At 34.8% G+C, this 15,323-nt stretch overlaps 1 protein-coding gene across 9 annotated transcripts in view; it reads right to left on the bottom strand.

Moving 5' to 3' along the window:
• The window catches only part of FERMT2 (FERM domain containing kindlin 2), an 85,409-nt gene that overhangs the window by 36,803 nt on the left and 33,283 nt on the right, over positions 1-15,323 (bottom strand). For all 9 annotated transcript variants that reach the window (XM_081966198.1, XM_081966200.1, XM_081966194.1 and 6 more), the window contains exon 4: positions 2,947-3,081. In XM_081966198.1, the coding sequence (XP_081822324.1) occupies positions 2,947-3,081 (135 nt within the window). The remainder of the gene's footprint in view (positions 1-2,946; positions 3,082-15,323) is intronic.

Genomic DNA, 15,323 nt, shown 5'->3' with positions numbered 1-15,323 from the left:
CATGAGGGTGAGTTGTGCAGTAGCTTGCCCTGCCAGTTTTGGTGGCGATATAGTTGCTTCCTTAATGGTTCCTTGATTATTGTTTTCTGCTTTATTGTTTGTCTGGTGCTGATCCCTGCTTATCTGATTATGGGCTGCTGGAAGAGATGTATTTTAGCCTTTTTACTTCCTAGGTGCTTTATTGTCTCTGTTTTGAATGTTGTGTAAATGTGGTTTATCTCTGTGAATGTACTGATGAACATAAGCATATGAACATAAGATTCCTATTGAAAAAACTATTTTTTGATCCAGGAGATCTGTAACACTGTAAGATAATCTGAAACATTTTATTTCTAGGACAGAAGATGAAGCCCTCAGATGCATCTGGATGACATTAATTAATTAATTTTGATTATGTCCCCAGCCTGGATTTTGTTAAGATTATTTGGTTGCCTGACCAGATAACTTATGTGAAATTGGATGGGAAGAGCATGGTCTACTAATCTTGAAATTCTTAATGATTTTGGTACTATTGAGCATCCAGCATTTTTTTAATTCTTTGGTCCTTGGGACACAATTTTGCAGGATTCTGGCCCTTCCTGGTTATGCCAGAAGACAGTGCTGGCAGATTACTTTTTCACGCTTAAGTGACTAACCAATGTAATCATAGGCTTACATCTGTTCAGCATGAAACTATTGAGGAATACAATTTGGAACTTTTGAATCTGATGACTCCCTTCTCACATTGCATATAAAAGTGGTTTTGCAGTTACCTGGCTATACCATTTCTGGTTCTATATTTAAAACAAAACAGAAAAAGGGTAGGGAATAACTGCAAAGAGATTCCTTCATACAAGTAACTGCAATATTTCCCAGTTTTGACATTCTCACTAGAGGAAAGGGGAACCTTGTCCACAATTTTAACATATGTGGGAAAGGAGGGAGAAAAAACACTCAAAGACTATACTTAGGATTCCTGACTCTTTTCACTTTACAGCAAAACAGCAGTGCTGGGAAAACAGAAATGGTCCAAGATTGTTGTTGTTGTGTGTATATGTGTCTATCTGTCTGTCTGTCTTAGATAAATATATACAAAGGTCTTGAGGTAAATTAACTGGGCAGAACACCATCATTGATTAATCTTTAAACACTGATACTGGTCTCAAATTTTAAAATAATGTAAGTTTTAAACAAAAATAAATACAAGAGGAAGAGAAAAGTAAAAGAACACAACCAAAAGAAGATTCCCTTCAATTCATGTTAACATTATTATAGATGCCTCTCAAATTATTATTCGATTTTCCTTGAAACCCTTTCTTGCATAAATTGGGAATTTCAATTACATATCCACACGTAGACATTTGAAAACACTGGGTAACTGATGGTAATTATACAAATCTCTTTGGATGATTTCACTGGGCCTGATGTTCTAGAAAGCAGGTTTAGAATTCTAATTTCAAGCATCTAATCATCCAGTAAAGCGGAAGGAAAAGTTACATTTGACATGAAGTCATTTTCTGGCACATAACATCTCCGGTTGCCATTTAAAAAGAGGAGGCTAGCATTTTAAGTAGGAGACAGGAAAGATGTTTGGGCATTAAATTTCCACTCAGGTTTGCTTTAGTAAAATGATCTGTTACATTTCTCCACAGGGGTTCCTGGGACTGGCATTGCCAGACTTCAGAAGAATATCAGCAGTTCCTGTTGACAATAATAGAAAGAGCTGTTTCTTCAAACCAGTATCCTACAGTAGATGGGATTTTTTGCAGGCCCAGGGTATATGTAGAGGTTTTCAAAGAACTTTAAATCGATATCTGGTAGAACTGTTTAAAGCATGTGGGCATAGCTTTAGTGATTGCTATGTTGATGATTAAAAAGATACAATTGCTATGCCAATGCACAACAGACAACATTGTCTTGTCCACAGAGCAGTATATTACGTAGTGTTGATGGCACTCAAGGCTCTGAATAGCACATACTTTGGGTATGTTTACGACCTACTCCAATAGTCTGAAGTTGGTAACTCAGTGCTCAATCATGCCCTCCCCCCATAAAGAATTTCAACACTGCATCTTAAAAAGCATTTTCTATGGAGGTTCCTGCAAGTATAGAATTTGTTCCCTTCACATTTCAATCTATTTTACTCCAGATTTGAAAACCACCTACAGTTTTCTCTATTGTCCAGCAGTTCATTTATGCAACCTTAAATTCCCCTCAATCTGTTTTGGAACCATATTCAGTGCACCAGCATTTTAGTATAAGGTTCGGTCACAAATGTTCTTAAAATATTTGGAAATCCTACAACTGCCCAATTTTGCTTAAATTCAACATTTCTATTTCATCTCTTTTTTACAAACAGGTCACAGAGCAATTTATACAGCAATGCCATTCCATAATTAAAGAAGCAAAGAACAACAGTATTTTTAAAATGGGAAAAACATGTGTACACTCTGTTATTAAATAACAAACAAGGATAAAATAAAATTTTGAAACTTTCTGTGATCTACCTGCGAGTAAAAGAGAATAGAGTATAAGCTAGCAGTGGAGAAGTAATAATCATATAAGCTAGAACTTCACCAGACGTAAAACTCAAGTACTACCCATTTAGTACAGAATAACAAACAAATTAGTAATAAGCAAGCTAGAATATATGCAGAAAATTGCCTCAAACCTAGCATAAAGCTCAAGACAATTGTGCTAATACGTGCTAAATTACTACAAGTGAGGCTCAATGGTGAAAATACTATTTTCACTGAGTAAGAACTGAGTAAATGGATATTAAACATTGTAATTACTAAATATTATTTAGCTCTCCAATGCATATTTAGGTTGAAATGCCATTCCTCTCATAGCCATCAAGGAATCGTGTGACTAAACAAAATTACTACAAGTAAATGTGAAAAAATCCCCCCCAAGCTTTTTTCACAATATTCCGCATACTCATGCTATTGGGAGAGGGGATTCTACCTGATCCAGGTGTGATTAGTGGTCCTTCCAGCTCAAGTGTTTCATCCTCATACTGGTCATCCAGCCTTTTCTTTTTCTTTTTGGTTGAATCACGGGACTTTCTTAAAAGAGAGAGTTCTTCTGGATGCCTGATGTCTATGGAGGTAAAATAAGAAATTATATTATAAAAAAGAAAATGTTTTAAGGCTTTTTGGTATTTTAAAGAATATAAAAATAGTATGAATACTGCAACACAATGGCCCCATAATGCTTTGCTTATAAAGCTCAAATGATAATTAAATAGTACACATCATGCCATTTGTAGAAAAGAATAAAATATAATTTGAATGGCCCGATGACCTCCAAATATCTTTTTAGCTGAGTGAATTCCTATTTCCCTATAAAGTTGTCTTAAATCTGTTTCTGCAGATTACAATATCCTCCAAAACAGATTTTATAACATGTAATGGACAGAATAGATCAGGGAAGTTCTACTATGAGACAGATGAACTATTGTGGAGATGGGTCAAGAAACAATTGGGACAATCTTCTCAAATAATCACTACTTCATCAGGAACAATCCACAATAGAGACAGCCTTACAGTACCATGCTCTCTATACAATTAGGCTCTGGCCTCAGAGAAAGATACCAGGATTTATAAGTTTCTCCATTTGTGATTAGTATCCTAAAACCTACTCTGAATATCAGTGGTTACATAAACAAAAGGACAGATCAACAGTATTTTTTTCCAGTATTTAACATTACTTTGCTATTTCAAATTTAGTGAATAAACCTTTCCATCTAAAAATAATCTGAAACAATTCATAATACCAAATTATTACTAATAGACTCCTTAAACCTTGGAAGGGAGGCCAAGATACATTATAATGGAATCAGGACAACTGTAAACATTACAAAGACTGTTTTTCAACTTTAATATCTGACAGAAAGATAACTTTCAATTAATGGATTATTTTTATCACGGTTTAAAACAACGTTCCATTAAGCAGAGGGCTGAGAGGGAGGTGATCCAATCTAAATTGCTATGAAAACTACCTCAGCAGAGTTAGATTCCTAGCATATCTCAAGATAATTGGAATACTACTTTACTCTCACTACTGCATGCCACTTTGACAGACTGGTCATCTGGTGCAGAAAGTTCTATCACCACATATTTCTTAGCTGAATTTGAAAAGAAGTATAACCTTAGGCACAAAAAAACTGCCCATGCTTCCTCTGGGGATGTAACATAAAATGTGTTTAAATGACAACACCTTAGCAGCCAATGGCACCTTTGGATTGTGAAGATGACACAGCTTGCAGAAATGGCTAATTTGACCTGTTTGATTAGAGAAGGAACAATTTTTATAAAAGATTGGAAATTATTTCTGGATTATTATTTTTTTGCTGAAAATGACTAAAAATGAACTGGTGATTTCTGAATTTACTGATTAAAAAGGTAAGGGAAGTGTTATCTAATTTTGGAGAGGGAAAATAATATTAAATATTCCCTGTAACTTCCTAAAGAAGATCAGAAGTTGCTTCTTTAAACATTTTCTCCCCCCATCAGTTAGTATAATTTATCACAGTGATTATTTATTATTTGTTATCGATTAGCTATCCAGTTGAAGATTATTCAATTGGATGGAAATAAACAATCATACTCTTATGTATTATGATGCTAAAGATAGAGGCACATTTCATTGTGCTCAGTGACAAAGGATTAGTCCCCAAATCTTTGTTTTGTTTCGTCTGGAGTAGTAAAATCATTATCTCAAATCTAGAGACAGATTGAACAATTTCCCACACAGTCTGCATAGGCCTATAATCAATAGAATAGAACTCCAGACCCAGTAATTTATAAACCCTGTTCCCATTTCCAGAAAGCAGACTGGAATATGTATGCCAAGCACATTGATGCTAATATCAGATTTTAAAACTCTTTTAAAATAAAGACATATAGACACACAACATCTAATGGCACCTTCAAGAGGGCATTCTTTATTGTGCTTTTTGTGCATAAATAATAGCAATAGCAATAGCGCTTATACTTATATACCGCTTCACAGTGTTTAACAACTGCTCTCTAAGTGGCAAAAATAAATAAAATAGGACTCTAAAATAAAATTCATAAGCAAATCAAGAATATTTCTTGGCTTATGGCAAGCCCCAGAAATATTGCTAAGATGTGACAGATTGAATACTTGTTTGATTGAGTCTACCTCATTTGCAGAACATGTGCTAAGTGGCTGTAAGCAATTCTAATGGAATCTGTTAAAGAAAATAGTGGTGCCACACTTCATAACTATGAAGGGCTTTCCCAGTTGTAATATAAGGCTATGAACTGAATGAAGGAAAAATAATGTATTTGAATAATGCTTGAGAAAACTAAAGATAATAATTTGGTCCACAAAAAGAAGAAATAAATACAAGTTGAAGGAAAACTAGACAGCTGATTGGAAGCACTAGTAATGAAACTAATTTTACATAATGCATAGGCAAAAAGATACTGGAAAAGATGCTGCTTACCTGAAACACAGAAGCACATGAAAATCATAAAATTCATACATCCAAAAGGCACCAGAGAAGCTGCCCTATTCATTAACAAAATGTGGCCTAATTCCTTTGTCTGTCCTGAAGGATTAAGACTTTTTAGTAGATTATATTTTCTTAGTAGACTATATTTGATAACACAATAGTTCTTATGTGGTGGTACGTAATGATATATCCTATCCCTGGCAGATTCTCTTTTTAAAAATTCTTTAATAGTCTTCTACCCTGTTTCCCTGAAATTAAGACCTCCCTGGATAATAAGCCCGATCGGGCTTTTGAGCACATGCGCTAAAATAAGCCCTCTGTGAAAATATGAAATGACCATGCTCGCCACCTCCTGCACTTCAAAAATAATAAGACCTCCCCAAAAATAAGGCCAACCGCTTATTTCGGGGGTCAAAAGAAAATAAGACCCTGTCTTATTTTTGGGGAAACACAGTAACAGGTCATTAGAAAGGACAAGCATTGTATGCCTCACTATTTGATGAACTGGAGACCAGAAAGAGATCTTGCGATCGTCCATACAAATGCTACAAAGACATTATGAAAGAAACTCTACATTACTGTGACATCCAGGCAAGGGAACTAGAAGCTGTGGCTGGTGACAGAACCAGCTCGTGAGCCCTGTGTTATGAAGCCTGCTCCAAAGATAGGTATTGCCAATAAATGATGGAAAACCGTGAATGTCGTCATAGAGTAACAGCTACAGCTGTTGCAACAATGGATTTCCAGTACTCATATTGCACTAGACTTTGCACTCCCAGACTGGGGCTGCAGAGCCACCTCAATGTTTATAGATGACTTGTACAACTCAAGTGTCTTCTTTCAACTTGAAAGACTACTTATTATAATCTTCTTCAATAAAAATACGTTATCAGTGCTTAATTAGCATTTAAAACCCAGCCACCTTACGTAAATATATAGGAAGCATTCAAATATTCATTATTTTGAACTAATTTCCACTGGAAATTAATTTCCACATACCACTGGATGCCTTTCAATATATTAGTGATCATTTCTAATTCTAACTCCTGAGAAATAAATTTATATTTTCTGCTAAAATCAGGCTGTTGAAATGAAGGACACTTCAGTCAAAAAAGAATTCACTTGTTTGAAACAATTGTGAGTTCAGTATAAATCTGATGCTGAAAACAAATTCTTAGTTTAAGGACATACTCAGGAACACTGTTCTTTAAAAATTATAAATATATATTTTACACATAGGTTGCCATGTTAAGAAATATTTTATTATTTTCAAATATAGTCATCATTTTGTCCTTTTTGTCTAAATTGCTTGTTTTTATTCATACTTCTCTCTCTCTCTCTCTCACACACACACCCATTCCTGTTGTCAATTATATAAATCACATTAAATGTTCAAAGTTGTCTTTCTCTCTAAGCGCTTCTTTATTCATTTGATGCATGCCATTTGAACATTGCTAAGTATAGTAATATCATCTGAAAAAATTAATAAAAATAGTAAAGCAAACCTATATTTTGATTGATCTATGGGAATTGAACTTTGGTACACCCTGTATATCTCATCGCGCCTATTCCCAAATTTATCATAGATGAATAAATAAAATTTATATTACTCGAATATTCCCCATATGCTTCTGTATTAAAACATAAACGCTGTGGTTCTTATTTTCACAAATGTCTCAATTTTGAAACAAAAAATCTCTGCTTGGTTATTTTCTCTGCCAACTATATTAGTAGAAGGAAAATACTTTCTGCAAATTGCATTCCTTCTCTATAATAAGTGTATATTACATATTAGAGAAAATGTTCATGTCTAATCATGTGCCTATATATTCTTCAATTTCAGCAATTCCATGTCTAGGGTTACTTTATCTTTTTCAAGTGGAAGAATGATGATCAGAATATTTGCTGCTGGGTACTCTAGGTAGATGACAGTTCCCTGCACAATATTTCAATATCAAACAATGGTATGTTGTAAAATGTAGCATCCTCTAAATGTGCTGACCTATGATTCTCATCATAATATCAATATTAGTGATCATTAATGTGACAGGCAGGAATAGCACAACATTTTTCTCTCCATTATAGGTGATGCACCTGCAGAGAGTAACTTCTATAAAAAGCAAGAAAAGCAGAGAAGTGGAAATAAAATAACTATCCAAATTTCACCAGGGCACCAGAAAGTAATCAAATGTTTTGTAGATCCTATATATCTCTCTGTAGATCAGGGTGCACACTTTTGTTTTTTGCATTTTAGCACACTTAATGGTCAGATGAAGAAACTTAGAAAGGATCTTCCCTAATTGATCAGGCTGTTAAAAGTGACTGTGAGAGATCTAGACTTTCAGACTTCATGTTTCTGTTAATTTAGCCTTAAAATAAAGTAGAATTATCTGGCCATGTTTCCTGTCTTGCTTACCTGGGAGGGCAGACATAAACTGACCTTGGCTGAACTCATAAACTACGGTAAGCAGAATCTGTCCAGTAAATACTTGGATGGGAAACATCTGGGAATTTAATGCCTATTGGTAGTTAGGCTGGGAAGTCCCAAAAATTCTCTGGAATATAACTATGGCAAAACATTCCTGTAATGCTATCCAGAATACGGCACGAATGCAGTTACCATATCTCAATCTGTAAGCATTATCATATTTTTTATTTAGATGTCATTAACATTTAATAGCCAATGTTAATTTCTAAGGCAAAAAAATAACTAAATATTACAGTTACAGACTGAAGTTTTAAAGAAGTGGCAAAAGCCAAAGAGAGGTTTTGGAAGGACACCATTATGATTTGGAGTTAAAAGGTGGGAATTAGCCTTTCATTTGTCTAAACAAAGTTAGAGATTGAACTTTCAAAAATTGCTTCTACGTTTGTTCAAAGATCCTTCAGACATATCCAATTAAAAAAACGTTCCTTCAAGAACCATACAATGGAAATGGTTGGTTTACTTATTTCAACTAACTATGTAATTTAGATGTCAAATGCTGGCTAGCACTCATTGCTTTCATAGTTGGCTTTAAGTGGATATATTTGAATGGACGCTATTGGAGGTGGACAATTTTATTTTAATCCAGAAGAATCTGCTTTTATTCAAGGTGCAGAAGTGTTTTCCTCTTACAATGGAAATATTATAATAGATGCTATTTGGCATGCTTTCAATTTTGAGAAGCAAAAGTATAGAAAAGTTGCTGTGGTGGCAATACTAAAACTAAATGCAAAATAATCTAGAATGCAAAATCTAAATTTTGTTTTTGTAAATCACGCAAGTTTCACACCTCCGATTCCTATATCAATGGGACTCCAAGATGTTTCATCCTTTAAAACTAGTCCTTTATCCTTTAAAGTCGCATGGGAAACACCCCAACAAAAGGGATGGCAAAGCATTTGCAGTATTTTTTGTTTATTTGTTTGTTAAGAAAGTAACTTGGGAAGGGTTATGCTGCAGCCACCCCTCTGTCAGGAGCATAACATAGGAAACAGCAATTTTCTCTGTTGTAGCATTCTACAATTTTCCCCATATTTACCTCATAGGATGAATAGGTTCATGGTGAAGAATCTCAGGGGTTTTTTTTGTGTTGTATGCCAGATATCTATTATGAGCAGCTATCTCATTGTAATTTTAATAGAACTGCCATGCTGAATACATCAACTACTCATAGACCTCTGAGATTTAGCACAGTGAGACAGAACTCAATAATATTAATGTTTCTGAGAGTTTGAAGTTGTTATCTATTTTGTCATACCCATTTTTTCTTGCTAGCCTCACCTAGTATCAATTTCAACCTCACCTAGTTTCAACTTCAACATAAGATCGACACTTTTGGGATAAGGGGCAAATATAACACTTGACCCCTGACCCAAACAAATGAACAATCCACGTGGATTAATTTCCGCAAAGAGCTTAAATATCTTCCATCTTCCCACTTTTAAGCAGAAGAATTAGTTAACCATGATCCACTCAGGTTTGACAATTCCTTGTTTGAATGCTACATATGAAACAGAAATTATGACTGGCTGCTTTCTTAAATTTTATTAGTATAGTTTTTATTTATGTATTAGCTTGTATGCCACCGCTCTTGCTTAAAGGCACTTGTAGGTGGCTTACAATCAATAAAAGCAACAAGATAAAACAATAAAACCTTTATACAATAAATACTGACACTAAAATTCACTTAAAATTAACAAAGATGACAGATGCACATGGGGAGGAATTGGGGTCTTATCTCAGTCTCTTAACTACCTCAGTATGACATACACAGCCCAACCAAGGGCAAATAAAATAAAATAATATTAAAAACATTTATATAGCTAGCCATCTTATAATCAACTCTGGGCAGCTCCCAATCAAAACCATATTCTGCCAGATACAGAACATTACATGAAAGACAGTTCTCTGTAACTTAGGAAATCCCAATTAGAAAAAGAAAGGGGTGTTAATGCCAATGTGCTGTTTTCCTACACTGGTGCACAGATCTCTTACAATACACTTTTGTTATGCATGATTGTCTTCGGTACTATTTATGCCGAATAATTTATTTATCTTAGAAGCGAACAGTAGAAACTAATTACAGTTCATAATTTGATCACATAGGCATACTATATTTTGTATTAAGAGGCAGTAGGAAAAAGGCTGCCTCTGTTCAATATTGGTGGGAGCTTGTAACATTGAATTTTCTCAGCAGACTGTACTCCTATGTGTATGAATACCATTTATTGTTTCTTGCCCTTTTAGTTAGGGTGGAAGAGCTTTTATGTTGAAGCCAAGCTCCTGAAGGGAGTCTTCTGCTGCCTGGATGCTGCCAAGACCCACCCCATCGACCATGTCAAGAATGGCACCATTACAATGGCCCCCTTTTTCTGGTACAGTACATCTGTGAGATGCCAATGTAAAACTGCAAATTATAAAGGCAGGCTATACAGGAACATGTTAAAGAAAAACATCGGCAAAAAGATGTACTTTAATTTTAACTGATGTACCAATGTATAAAAAGTTCAGTCAGTGAGAGAGAATTCAATTCCTAAAAATTTCCTGATTGAAATGATACAATCTAAGGAAAAAGGTGTAATGAAAATATTATATAGAATTGGATTCAAGAGGCAATTCTGACTCTGACAAGTAAGAAGAAAAGCAGAGACTATAATTATTCCATATAATCGATTTTGAATAAAAAGGCACAAACAAGTTGATATTCAATATAAAGACACCACCAAAAATACATACATTTTTGTATGTATTTTATTTTTTAATTTATTTCATAGATACTACAGGAATCTATTTTGAATGACACTTTGTTAAGCTGCCATTATGACCAAACCCAAGAACATAAAGATATTTAAAGCTGGAAGCAGAAAAGAAACAAAAGTCAGTAAGAGAAGGGGGGGGGGGGGAGAGAATGAGAATGAAAGGAATAATTAGGATAGCTTTTTCCACCAGAATGCTAGTTATCATTAACTTTCATTCTATCCATTCTATTTAACTTTTCTTTTAAGAATGAAACACATTTGCAAACCACAAAGCCTTACAAATTAACTAAGAGGCTTTGCTTGATCATTTAAACCAGAAGGGGGCAAACCTTTTTTCCCTCCAGGTTGGCATTCTCTCAGCTAGACTTTAGGTCGCCTGAGGAGGCAAGGATGAAGCAAGTGGCAAATGGGAACAGAATGTAATTGTAATATACCTTTTAAAATTAAAATAATTATATTTACGGTAATCAATAGCTAAAACCTGGCAAACTGATGCTTTATATGCCATTTTCTAGGGCAGGTCAGAAACTTTTTTATTTCTTTTTGTTGTAAGGAAAGGCAGCTGGCTATTATCGCAAATTGGTGGTCATCTATATTGCACAGGAATTATGAAAGGGTTACATGCAGGGCCGGATTTAGATGAAAAGAGGCCCTAGGCTATTCCACTTATGGGGCCCTTTCACCTCCCATTTTTAAGTTTGTAAATTACATGAGAGATAATAAAATACATCATTACTGTGATATATATCAATATATTAAATGAAACATGTTGTAATTGGTACTAACCTTTATAAAAAATGTGGCACGGATAATAAATAAAAATAAAAGGCCCCTCTTGATCTTGGGGCCCTAGGCTGAAGCCTAGTTAGCCTATAGGAAAATCCGGCCCTGGTTACATGTGGTACATCCCAGGTTTAAGGGGAATAAACATGTGTCATAAAGCAAATTGAGGTATTTGCATGCTCTTTTTTGCATAGGCCTTCCCTGGACTTCGGTTGCAGAAAGCCCTAGAAGAAACAATCTCTAGATATTGTTCAGTCAGGATTCAGAAAGGGGACAGGAATGGAATGGCTTTGGTTGTCCTGGTAGATGATCTCTACTGGAACATGGAGTGTATCTTTTGTGGTATTTCTTACTCACAATAATATTAGATACTCTTAAAGGTATCACCTGCAAAGAGGACTCGTACGTAACAGTAATTCTGTGGAGGACGGGGGTAAGGGGGCTTGGCTCATTCTTGAGTCTTTTTTATGGCAATGTCATCAATGAAATTATTGCTTTACCAAAAAACTACTGTTAACATCAACTCCTAAATGAGATAGTTGTGCGTTCTAAGCAAGTTCTAGAATGTTTATGTTGGGCATCTCAGCTTTTTGTCATTTGAGTTTTGAGAATCTTCTACTGATAATAATTCTGCTGGTTTGTTTATATCTTAGTTTGTTTAAAAACACTGCAATAATAGGAATTATTCTCCTCCTTCTCCTAATCATAACCTTCAGATAATCATAACAAAAAATTTTGCATTCCTCACAGCTGTTGTACTGCACCAACATTTTGAAGGTTTGTCCACAAGTGCCCATTTTTTACCCTAATCAACTACCAGTTCAGATGCTTTAATTTTTTTTCTTGCAATATAAAAAATAAATGAATATTTGCCATCTGAACAAATGGAAACTGTCACTTATGCAGCCACATTGCAAAATATTGTTTGTATTAGAACTGGAAAGAATTTTATATTTTAGGATTATATATTATTCACAGGAAGCAAGTACTTAGATATTTATGAATTTAGCCCCAATTTTTTTAAAAAATATTTGAATAAGGGAAGCTTTTTCATTCAAGCTGAAACAGCACTCTTATTTTTTCTTCTCTCTCCAGAGGAGGGTCTGTTACCCTGCCAGTAAATTTTCAGGAAGCAGCTCTAGCTGGAATTCTCCCAACATACTGAAAATATCAAACTGTAAGGAAAAGAGGAGAGATATTTTCCAAACAGTGAAATGGCTTCCTTGCCAAAACAGTCTTCCAAATGGTCCATATAAGAAAGCTATCTGCATATTATAGGAATTTTAAAAATGCATTTATTTAAAAATAACTGAAAGTCACATGGGAAATATTCAGGTTGAGAGATTAGTTACCGAAGAATAGAAAGGCTTGAGCAATTTTCTAACTCAAAATTGATCTGTGGTGTTTTAATGGGATTAAATTTATTCTTGTACATACAAGGTTTTCATTATGACAAATATGGTTGTTATTATTAATATATGACCTGGAAAAAATACAAAATGAAGAATTTCATGGAAAATGTTTCCTGGAACTGCATTATTTCATAGAATTGTTACCATGTTAATACTTAAAGTATGTCAAACTGGAATGATTAAAATAATTATATGTCAAATCTATTTTTTTCCAATTGACTGTCCTTCTGGCCCTACAAGAAGCTTTTGTAAGTAGAAGTTTCCTTTGTTAAAGGGGAAAAAAAGATTATGAACCTATATCTAAGGTTCAACTGATAATTTCTGAATTCATAACTTTGGGTTTATTGTATACGCAAAGCCTTATTTGGAACGTTCCTGAGACTATAGATTTTGAGAAAAAGTCCCAGAAATCCTAGAACTGGTTTCTAATAATTTCAGTTTCATCTTTGAAACTCATTCTGACACAATGAGTTGGTATGTCTGAGAGAACTGATGTCACCTGATATCAAATAAAGATGGAAGGCAGGCAACGCTAGAAAGACCTAATTAAAGTAACCAATTTTTCACTGTAGACTCTTGATTGTCACACATGGGAAGGGAATCTCTCTACCAAATGCTTCAAGCTTCTGGAATGGAGATCCATGTTTAGCAATAAATAAATGTTAGAAGACTGAGCACAATGTTATGAAGAAAAACTGCTCAGGTCAGTACTGCTCTCATAGAATGACCTCCCATCTGCAGTAGACACAGTTATTTGGCCCTTAGAACTTGTAGTGACCAGAATACATTTGCAAAAAACATTGAGGTGACAGATCTGAAATTTTAATTGGACCTTTTAAGGACGATAACTGCAGGTAGTCCTTGACTTACAACCACAATTGAACCCAACATTTCTGTTGTTAAGTGAAACATTTGTTAAGTCACTTTTGCTTTATTTTACAACCTTTCTTGCCACAGTAGAAGTGAATCGCTGAAGTTGATAAGTTAGTAAGTCAGTCGTTAAGTGAAATCTGGCTTCCCCATTGTCAGAAGGTTGCAAAATTGCATGACCTTGGGACATAGCAAGGGTTCTAAATATGAACCAGCTGCCAAGCATCTCAATTTTGATCACAGGATCATGGGGATGCGGCAAAGATCCTAACTGAAAAGTCCATTTTTTTCAGTGCATTTGTCACTTGAACAGTCACTAAATGAACTGTTGTAAGTCGAAGACTACCTGCATGCCTTCTGAGCAGTACAGAACAACAGAAAATATATTGGTAACTATTAGATCCTTAAAGATTAGGTAAAAAGTAGCTTTAAAATACCGTGAACCAAGTAAGAATCAGTTTCACTTGGCAGAAAAGCAGATGTTTTATTGAAGAATGACTTTATCACAACGTATAGCCAAGCAAGATGGAACTACACACAGGCCACATACATCACTAGGCCACCATGCCGATATGGTGGCTACCAATATTTTTATGACAAATGAACAGAAGCAATGGTGATGATTATGAATCGACTAGCCATTAACATGGGCAAATGTTGGTACTAGCTGGGAAACCAGGTAGATCAAATCCTAATAAATCAGTTAACAATGGACTGAAGGGTGAACTAACTACAAAGTTGATAATGCCAAGGGAAATGAAACTAAACCATATTGCTTTGAATTCAACAAAAACTCCCACATGTCAGCATGTCTAATAGTGCTGTATTTCACTGCTTAAATTCTTTTTGAGGTTTTTCTAGATGCTATTACAATCTCAACTGTGACTGCAGAGAAGATGGATTTGATTCCTCTATTATATGAGACCCAATGATTTGAGGTCCTGCTATGGGCATTATTAGTAAGATTGCATACTCAGCATTCCAATGTCATAGCTGCAAAATGAAATAAAAAGCAGGTTGCATTTTATAGCCTCCTCTTGGTTAATATGTTAGACAACCATAGTATTATTTAAGGAAATCTAAACCAACTGATTCAATATTAGCTCAAATACAGAATAGAATCTTATCAACATATTCTTTACGAAATGCAAAGTTGACAAATATTTTACCCATTGACAACCATTATGCATGAATTTTCTAGAAAGAAAATCCTTGCTAAATTAAGTACTTTTGGATGAAAAAAAAGTTGATTTCTTATTGATTGATTTATTGTTATTTTCTGCATCACACATAAAAGGAGGCCCAACATATTCCTAGGTTTTTTTTTTTCTCCAGTTAACATTTCAGGCTTCTCCAAAGGCATATATACACCCTCATTTTTTAAAATTGGCAAATAATAGAGTGTTCCCCCAGTCTCGTATTTTTCCACTGAGTTTTAGTGGCACAATCTTTGGAGATTGAGAATTGTGAAACAATGGGGTTCAAGAAGATGTACGTGGCTGACAGCTTGTCTACTATTAACACAAAAGCATGCCCTACATTTTCGGAGG

Source organism: Natrix helvetica (assembly GCF_964273705.1).
Source record: "Natrix helvetica genome assembly, chromosome: 1".
In the NCBI taxonomy this organism is placed as follows: domain Eukaryota; kingdom Metazoa; phylum Chordata; class Lepidosauria; order Squamata; family Natricidae; genus Natrix; species Natrix helvetica.
Note: the sequence above shows the minus strand (reverse complement) of the source record. Positions and strands in the feature narration are given on the sequence as shown.